Raw genomic sequence first — 9,244 nt, forward strand, 5'->3', positions numbered from 1 at the left:
AGGTGTGTGTGTGTGTGTGTGTGTGTGTGTGTGTGTGTGTGTGTGTGTGTGTGTGTGTGTGTGTGTGTGTGTGTGTGTGTGTGTGTGTGTGTGTGTGTGTGTGTGTGTGTGTGTGTGTGTGTGTGTGTGTGTGTGTGTGTGTGTGTGTGTGTGTGTGTGTGTGTGTGTGTGTGTATGTTTGTGCGTGCGTGTGTGTGTGTACGAGTGTGTGCGCTCCAGGTAAATGCATTCCAAAATCCCAGACGTGACAATAAATCAATGCATTTTGTATAAAGAAAGCTTACCCAGCATCCTCCCACTTTCTACATGCATATTGTCACTGGTGTGTATTCACCCTCAACAGAGACAGAGAGACAGAAACAGACACAGAGACAGACACAGAGACACAGACACATCAGAGACAGACAGAGACACAGAGACAGAGAGAGAGACGGAAACAGAGACAGAGAGAGAAACAGAGAGAGAGAGGCAGAAACAGAGGGACAGAGATACACAGAAACAGAGGGACAGAGAGAGAGGCAGAAACAGAGGGACATACACAGAAACAGAGGGACAGAGAGAGGGGCAGAAACAGAGGGACAGACAGAGACACAGAAACAGAGGGACAGAGAGAGAGGCAGAAACAGAGGGACAGACACAGAACCAGAGGGACAGACAGAGACACAGAAACAGAGGGACAGACACAGAAACGGAGGGACAGACACAGACACAGAAAGAGAGGGACAGACACAGATGCAGAAACAGAGGGACAGACAGAGACGCAGAAACAGAGGGACAGACACAGACGCAGAAACAGCAGCACATTCCAGATGGAGTCGGTGTCTAAGCAGACTGTGTTTAATGCCTGTGATTGCTGTGTTAAGAGCAGCGGACATTAGTCTGATGACTGGTGCTGCAGCCTACCCAATCAATTCACTATCGATCCCACTTCCCGGATCAGTGCTTTCTCAATTTAGTGACTCAGAGACCAAGCAGGAGGAGGTGGGGGGATGGGGGGGGGCAGGTCTGGTCTACCTCCTCCACCTCTCCCCATGTAGACATTAATACTATATGCATATCTCATATCATATTATCTCCCCCCCCCCCCCCCCAAAGATAATATATGAAGCCAGCCAGGTAGGGGAGGCATACATGTTATTAGTTATTCTAAAAGACGGGGGGAAGCCTCTGAGGCAGGTCAGGGAGTTATCGGGGCATGGTGACGTCACACGAGATGGATTATTATGACTTAGCGGGAGAGCGACATGAGATCGCACGGGGAGGCGGTTTAGACGGGGTTTCATCATTCACGACCGGAAGAATAAATAAACGTATTTATTGGCTGATGGGTATTAACAAACAGAAGGGGCATATGCTAATCTGGGATGAGAGAGAGAGGGAGAGTAACGCACATTATCATGGAAATCAATGGAAATCGATACGACGTTGGTGTTAAAATTAGTGATTACATCCAGATCAGGTCCGAGGTCAGACTCATTTGCATCTTTTATACACTCAACATGAATATGAGAACTCAGTGGAAGACAGGGGAGGCTGGTGGCGGTAGAAATCGGAGGGCGGGCTCATTGGAATGCATGGAATGGAAATCGGAGGACGGGCTCGTTCCTCATTCCATTCCATGCATTACGATGAGCCCATCCTCTGATTTCTACCTCCACCAGCCTCTGTTCCAAATATCCTCCATCCTACCTAATATACACTCCCCCCCCCCCCCCCCCCCCCCCCCCCCCTCTGGTGTAATGGTCCGTTCCAGGACAAGGACTTTGGTAAGCAGACCCTTCACAAGGGCCACGCCAATCCCCTGGCGGAGGTGACGACCAGCCTGAAGACCTACCAGCACTTCACCCTGGAGAAGGCCTACCTGGGGGAGGACTTCTTCTGGGCCTTCACCCCCGTGGCAGGGGACTTCATCCGCATCCGTTTCTTCACCCCGGTCCGCATCGAGAGGTGTCTGCTAACGACACACACACACACACACACACACACACACACACACACACACACACACACACAGGCACATACACATGCATGCATCAACGCACACACACACACACACACACACACATGCACATGCACACATTCACACGAGCTTGTATACACACACATACACAAACACATGCACACACACACACACACACACACACACACGCACACTCGACTCATGCCCCGGACTCACTCACTCTTCTCTCTCCCTCCCTCCCCCTCTCTCTCCTTCCCTCTCTCTCTCTCACCCCCTCCCTCTCTCCCCCCCTTCTCTCTCTCTCCCCCCCCTCGCTCTCTCTCCCCCCCCCCCCTCTCTCTCCCCCCCCTCGCTCTCTCTCCCCTCTCTCTCTCTCAGGCCCATATAAATAATCTGCATACATGCATGACGTAGACATCCATATTTAACCCTAATGGAGATGACATGCATCTTTAACAGGCTGAGATCAGAGACCAGCTGTGTGTCTCTGCATTAGTGTCACCAGCCTGGCTGGCTCATCACCCAGACATGCACAGACACTGCTGTGTTAGTTTGACCCACAGATGTTGAGATCAGACTATGGTACCTTTAACAGCTAATGTTCATTACTGTCTGTGTGTGTGTGTGTCTCCATGGCAGGTATTTCTTCCGGAGCGGGAACATCGAGCACCCGGGGGACAAGCTGTTCAACACGTCAGTGGAGGTGCTGCCGTTCGATGTGAGTCTAGAACCACAACACTCAGTCTAGAACCACCACAACACTCAGTCTAGAACCACCACAACACTGAGTCTAGAACCACCACAACACTGAGTCTAGAACCACCACAACACTGAGTCTAGAACCACAACACTGAGTGTAGAGAGAAAGAGAGAGAGAGAAAGAGAGAGAGAGCAAGCAAGGAGAAATGATGAGATAGAGGAGATATAAAACAAAAGAGAGATGGGGTGATGAAAGAGAGAGATAGAGGGGGTAAAGACAGAGAGAAAGGGAGGAGAGAAATAAAGAGATGACTGCCTAAGAGTGCGGGTAGGGAGGGGAGGGGAGGGGAGGGAGGGAGGGAGGGGAGGAGGCAGGTTTCAGATTAAACCACCGTTCACTCAGAGATTAATAGCTAGATTTTGCAGGGGCTTGAGCCTCTTGTCCTCTCCTCCCACTCCCTCACTCTCTTTCTCTCTTTCTTCCCCTCCTGTTGTGTTCTCACTCCATCATCGGCCCTGGCAGTCATTCCGTCACTCTTGTAATTCTGCTGGAGAGAAAGAAAAGGGAGGATTGGTGAAAGTGTGAATGTGGTTTCAGATGGTTTAGTTTTTGTTTTGTTGGTTTGTTTATGCTGTACTTAGTGTGAAAGAGAGAGGGGGGAGAGAGAGAGGGAGAGAGAGAGACTGAGAGAGGGAGAGAGAGAGAGAGAGAGAGAGAATGAGAAAAGAGAGGAGACAGAAAATGAGAGGTGCAGGACGATGCAAGGAAGATGAGAAGAAAGAAGACCAAAGAACGCTTGTTTAGCCACTCTCCCAGACATCGTCACGCTGTCAGCTGCAATTAAACAGAGGGAGGAGGAGGGGAGAGAGGAGAGGAGAGGAGAGAAAAAGAGAGGAGAGGAGAAGAGGAGATGAAAGGAGAGGAGAGAAAAAGAGAGGAGAGGAGAGGAGAAGAGAGGAGAGGAGAGAAAAAGAGAGGAGAGGAGAAGAGGAGATGAAAGGAGAGGAGAGGAGGAGATGAGAGAAGAAGAGAGGGGTGGAGAGGAGTGGAGAAAAGAGGAGAGCGGAAGGAGAAATGTCATATTTGACTTGTAATCACTGGTGTGATTGAAGCCGTTGATCTGAGTCAGACAACAACCGACAGAAAAACCTCTTTCAAATGTCAAGTTGTTTTCTCTCTGTCCTCTCCTCCTCTCCCTCTCTCTCCCTGTCCTCTCCTCCTCTCCCTCTCTCTCCCTGTCCTCTCTAGAAGATCACGCTGTTTCCCCGTCCTCCCCTCCTCTCTTCTCCTCTCCTCAGAAAGACACATTCTCTCTCTCCTCTGAGTCAGACAGATACATTCTCTCCGTCAGTAGTGAATCAGTCATGATGCGGTCGCAACAACACTAGAATACTCCTGTTCTCCTCAAAGCCATGACTCATGGATATCTCTGCTGTAGTGAGGGGTCAACTGGAGGTCAGGGGTCAGATGGAGGTCAGGGCAGGGGTGCATAGACTGGGGAGATGAAAGGAGAACAGTACAAAGGAGGTCTTGTGAAGACATTGATTGATGTATAGATGGAAGCTGTGATCTGAACTCAGAGTGCGGATGTGCAGGTGTATGGATGTGTGTGTGTGTGTGTGTGTGTGTGTGTGTCCTCAATCCTCACACACATCTCTGTTCCTCCAGAATATCCAGTCTGAGAAAGAGGCCTTGAAGGAGGGGAGAGAGAGAACAACCAAATACCACCGAACAGAAGACGGCTTCATTAGAATAGGTGAGTATGAACACAGGTGCATAGCCATTGGCTTTACCTCACATCAGTCATCTCCCACAGCCCCTCCCCCTCAGGACTGGTTAACTCAGGACTGGTTAGAGGGTTAACAGGACTCAGGGGATTAGAGGGTTAACAGGACTCAGGAGAGGGTTAACAGGACTGAGGAGAGGATTAACAGGACTCAGGAGAGGGTTAACAGGACTCAGGAGAGGGTTAAGAGGACTCAAGAGAGGATTAACAGGACTGAGGAGAGGGTTAACAGGACTGAGGAGAGGATTAACAGGACACAGTGTAGGAGAGGTTTAATAGGACTCAGGAGAGGGTTAACAGGACTCAAGGGAGGATTAACAGGACTCAGGAGAGGAGAGGGTTAACAAGACTCAGGAGAGGGTTAACAGGACTCAGGGGAGGAGAGGGTTAACAGGACTGAGGAGAGGGTTAACAGGACTCAGGAGAGGGTTAACAGGACTCAGGGGAGGCTAAATACCACCCAGGGTAACCAGGCGCCCAACAATAACCCGCGCTGCAATAACAATGATGTCATCTTTTTTATAGTGTCAGAGAGTCTCCCTCCCCCGCCAAAATATCCATCCCACATTCTTCCCCCTTTTGTTTTCATCCTTCCATCCTCACCTCTGCTCCATCTAACAAAACCCAGGGCCAGTCCAACGAAGGGCGGATCACACCCTCTCTGACTGATCCATTAGGATGGAGGGAGAGGAGGGGGGGGGAGGGAGAGGAGGGGAGGGAGGTTGACAGTGAGGTGGAATACATCACAGCGCTTTAACATGATGACTCAGGCCTCAGGCCCGGTCCAAAGTTCTTTGACCAAAACGTTGAACTTATTAAACTGTTAACTAGCAAGCAGAGAGAGTGTGTGGGAGGGAGGGAGGGAGGAAGGAAGGAAAGGAGGAAAGGATGCATATTTCTGTTATTTGAGGAAAGGCATCAGTCTGTGTTTCTGTGCTGCAGTAACAGAACCACTCTTCTCACTCTCCCTCTCTCTCTCTCTCTCTCTCTCTCTCTCTCTCTGTCTCTGTCTCTCTCTCTGTAAACACAAGCTCTTATCCCCTTGACAACGGAACTCCTCTGACATCATAAAGACTCTCTCTCTCATTCATAAATGTTTGAAGGGAAGCAGGCGGAATCAATATCAATCTGGCACAGCCTCGCTTTTGGACTGAATCAATTAATTGTAAAAAAAAAAGAAAAAAGAAATATTGCTATCAAATGTTTGCCAGGTCTACGCCTCCCCTCCCCTCCCCTCCCCCCAACCCTCCCCTTCCCTCCCCTGCCTTCCCCTCCCCTCCCCTCCCCTCCCCTCCCCTGCCCCCCCCCTCCCCCCACCCTGTAGAAGACGTCACTGTATCCTCTCTACGTCTGAACCACTGCTCCTCGCTGTGGGAGCAGACTGACTCCAGAGAGGAGGGGGGGGGGGGGGGGGAGGAGGGAGGGGGAGGGGAAGGGGAAGAAGGAGGAGGAGGGGATGATATACCCCCCCCCCCCCCCCCCACCTCCAGCCTCGGTCCGTTGGTTCGGTCTGTCTCATCGGGTCTCTCTCTCCCCTGCAGGGCTCTTCCAGAACGGTATCGCCGAGGGGGAGGTGGACCCCACCTTCGGACCCCTGGAGGCTCTGCGCCTGTCTGTCATCACTGACTGCCCCGTCTGGGTCATACTGAGCGAGGTGAGACACTGCTCTCTGAGGAGGGAGGGAAGGAGGGAGGGAGGGAGGGAGGGTCATCCGGTCATACTTTACATCGGGTATTCGAGGAGACGGTCACATGTGTTGGCAAGTCAGAGGACACAAGTTCGACGATCAGTCCGAGCAACTTGAATTGCGGGGCGACTGTTTGCCTCTGAGCCTGGTCTTCACACAGAGCCCTGAGTGGTTTCCACTAGCTCCATTTCCCTGTTACTCCTTAGGCCCAGCTTAACTCAGAGCTCAGATTTAGAAGTCTCTAAAGTAATAAATCCAGTCATATTAATATTATTATTAATATTATTACCATGTGTGCCCTGCTTGCTGGGGCAACAGGAGTCATGTTGCCGCAAACATTACCACTACTTCTCACTCTGAGCTCACACATTTAATTTTGTTTTTTATTCATTTAGCAAACGCTTTTATCCAAAGTGACTTACAATAAGTACATTTGTCTGAAGTAAGTGAATCAACTATACATCAGTCATTGTAAGTAAAACCTTCCATAAGAACAAGTGAATAATATATGCCATTTAGCTGATGTTTTTATCCAAAGCGACATTGCAGTGAGTGCATACATTTCAGTATATATGGTCCCAGCGGGAATCAAACCCACAACCTAAGCGTTGTCAGCGCCATGCTCTACCAACTGAGACACAGAGGACCACTCGGCAGTTACGGTGCTGGAAAAATTGACCAGTTGCGCCATCGAAAAGCGACCAATTTGTTGTCATGAGTGGGGGGTATTTCAACTGGAAGAGTGAGTTCACTTCCTAACGCTGTGACACAATGATATTCTCTCCAACTCCACCCTTCCATCCTCAGTTATTCATCAAGAAAGCGGAGTGAACATCGGCGCCCCGCTGCAATACCTCAGACACCCGTCGACCGCGGGCCAGAGGCGGGACCGCAGCCTCCGCCTTCCAGCCTCAGCCTTCTCATTCCCCGGCCTGTGGCCATGAGTTTCTCAACCGCGGTCCGAGTGCGCCATCTGCTGGCGAGATCCTGCCATCGCAGGGTCACATTGAGGATTCAACACGGACGACCCGCCGCTTGGGGAGGTCTGCCTAAGACTGCGCTTCAACGCGCAGATGACGCCGACGTCAACGCTGTATTTAGTAAAACTGTATTTATGTGTACATAAAGGTTTATGTTTGGATTTACTGTAATTACACTGGTAATTGTCAAACGGCTGGGCGAGATTGCCTCGTCCTTTGATGAATTTATGACAATGAAATCGCTGCTTTCGAAATCAAAAAAATCAGTCGCCCAAATATGACTACGTCGATAATCCAGTTTGAGAAATGTCTTGTTTCTCCTAGTCATGGTTATTCCACATGTATTCATAAATGACCTATGTATGTGGATATATTGCATATTTAGGTTTATGGAAGACCTGCACACAATCATATGAATGACATCTCCATAAGTGCGTTATCGGTATGTAATATAAACCTGAAGACTGTCTGAAGGAACCCGTAGGCCTGCAGAGGGAACTAGAACTTTAGCAAGAAAGTGCAATACAAAAACTGTGTTGTGTGTTTGAATAAAATACTTCAAACTATTCTAAAAGACGATAACCTGATCTAGGCTAGGAACAACATACGATTATGGGACATCTGTTCCGAGTTGATTTGATCGTCCATCTTTGCTAACATCATTTATTTCTCTCCCTCAGCTCTCTATTTTGCCTTAATGTGACATGATGTTAACCAGGTTGCAGGTTGAATCAGTGCTAAACTAAGCCCAGTCCCAAGGCCCTCTATTGAATTAGGAGATCACAACAACAGGAAACATATATCTGACTGACTTTCAGTGTCTGTTTCAGATCATTTCATATCAGACAGTCGTCTAGTAAGGGGCTAACCGGATATGTACTCTAGAAGGAGATGGATATGTGGCTTCAGAAAAGGTCATTGCTCAAGCTGATTCGATGTACCAGAAATATGTAGCTATAACCAACGCATGAAAGATCATCTTTACTCTTGATTGTAGGTGTTTCTGGGAATTGCAGTAGAACTACAAGTACAGGACAGGGCAGGACTACAATTGCTGTCATGGCCGCCGCCGCATTCCAAACCTCCTCTCAAAGCTCAACTCAAGTGAAGCATATGATTATATATTGAATTCTGAGTCCCAGATAATTCTGGTGATTGTCTCAATATAAGATCACCATCGTGGCTACTTCTATTGAATACAAAAAAGTAAATGTAAGGTAATTCTGGTTTAATTATGCGACCCCAATATCTGAAAGACTCACGGGCCGACAAGTCCTCGCTGTCCTTGTCATGGGAGTGTGAAGCGCTCTCGGGGGTCAGCCAGCACCAAATGGGGGTTGTGCCAAAACTATTTGTCTAATGAGCCCCATGGTTGGCGTAACCTTTGACCTCTCTACAGTAGCAGCTGCATGGGGGGGGGGGGGGGTTAGGCAACAGCTACAGGGCCGTAGGACAGGCGACCATTGACCTACAACCTACAAAGACCTGACCTCTGCCGTTCGCTGAGAAAAAGAGAGATGTTTTTTGTTTTTCTTTTCTTGTAAGATGCACTGGAATGCATTGCGATTATATTGTGTTGTATTTTGTATCATTTAGATAAACTATATTTAATGATGTTATCTTCTATCCAATCTGTGAATTGTAATAAAGCCAGATTTCAATTGAAAATGTCAGTTATTTCGGGGGTGGTGGTGCGTGCGTGCGTGCGTGTCTGTGTCTGTGTCTATGTGTGTGTGTGTGTGTGTGTGTGCAAATCTTTCCAATCATGCCTAATAGCCTCGATTAGACCACAATAAATCAAGCAGCATAGTTCGTACAGCCCTTTTCACTAAACCAGTTCTGTCACAAAGTGCGTAACAACATGACAAAAAAAGAAAGAAAGCCGCGGTGGGTTAGGGTTAGAGTTAGGGTTAGGGGTTAGAGTTAGGGTTAGAGTTAGGGGTTAGGGTTAGAGTTAGGGGTTAGGGTTAGAGGTTAGGGTTAGAGTTAGGGTTAGGGGTTAGAGTTAGGGTTAGAGTTAGGGGTTAGGGTTAGAGTTAGGGGTTAGAGTTAGGGTTAGAGTTAGGGGTTAGGGTTAGAGTTAGGGGTTAGGGTTAGAGGTTAGGGTTAGAGTTAGGGGTTAGGGTTAGAG

General features: G+C 48.8%; 1 protein-coding gene across 2 annotated transcripts in view; it reads left to right on the forward strand.

Moving 5' to 3' along the window:
- Nucleotides 1–8,768, forward strand: part of mgat4b (alpha-1,3-mannosyl-glycoprotein 4-beta-N-acetylglucosaminyltransferase B) — a 77,052-nt gene extending 68,284 nt beyond the window's left edge. Inside the window, exons 10-15 of one of the 2 annotated variants that reach the window (XM_083686320.1) lie at nt 1–2; nt 1,754–1,947; nt 2,600–2,678; nt 4,329–4,416; nt 5,988–6,100; nt 6,941–8,768. The exon at nt 1–2 is cut by the window's left edge and continues 106 nt beyond it. In XM_083686320.1, coding sequence (XP_083542446.1) covers nt 1–2; nt 1,754–1,947; nt 2,600–2,678; nt 4,329–4,416; nt 5,988–6,100; nt 6,941–6,964 — 500 coding nt within the window. In that variant the 3' untranslated portion in view covers nt 6,965–8,768. Of the gene's footprint in view, nt 3–1,753; nt 1,948–2,338; nt 2,418–2,599; nt 2,679–4,328; nt 4,417–5,987; nt 6,101–6,940 lie in introns of those variants that run through there. The other variant, XM_083686321.1, reaches the window with a different exon arrangement.
- The last annotated feature ends 476 nt before the right edge of the window (nt 8,769–9,244 follow it).

The sequence above is a fragment of the Argentina silus genome (assembly GCF_951799395.1).
Source record: "Argentina silus genome assembly, chromosome: 15".
Classification (NCBI taxonomy): domain Eukaryota; kingdom Metazoa; phylum Chordata; class Actinopteri; order Argentiniformes; family Argentinidae; genus Argentina; species Argentina silus.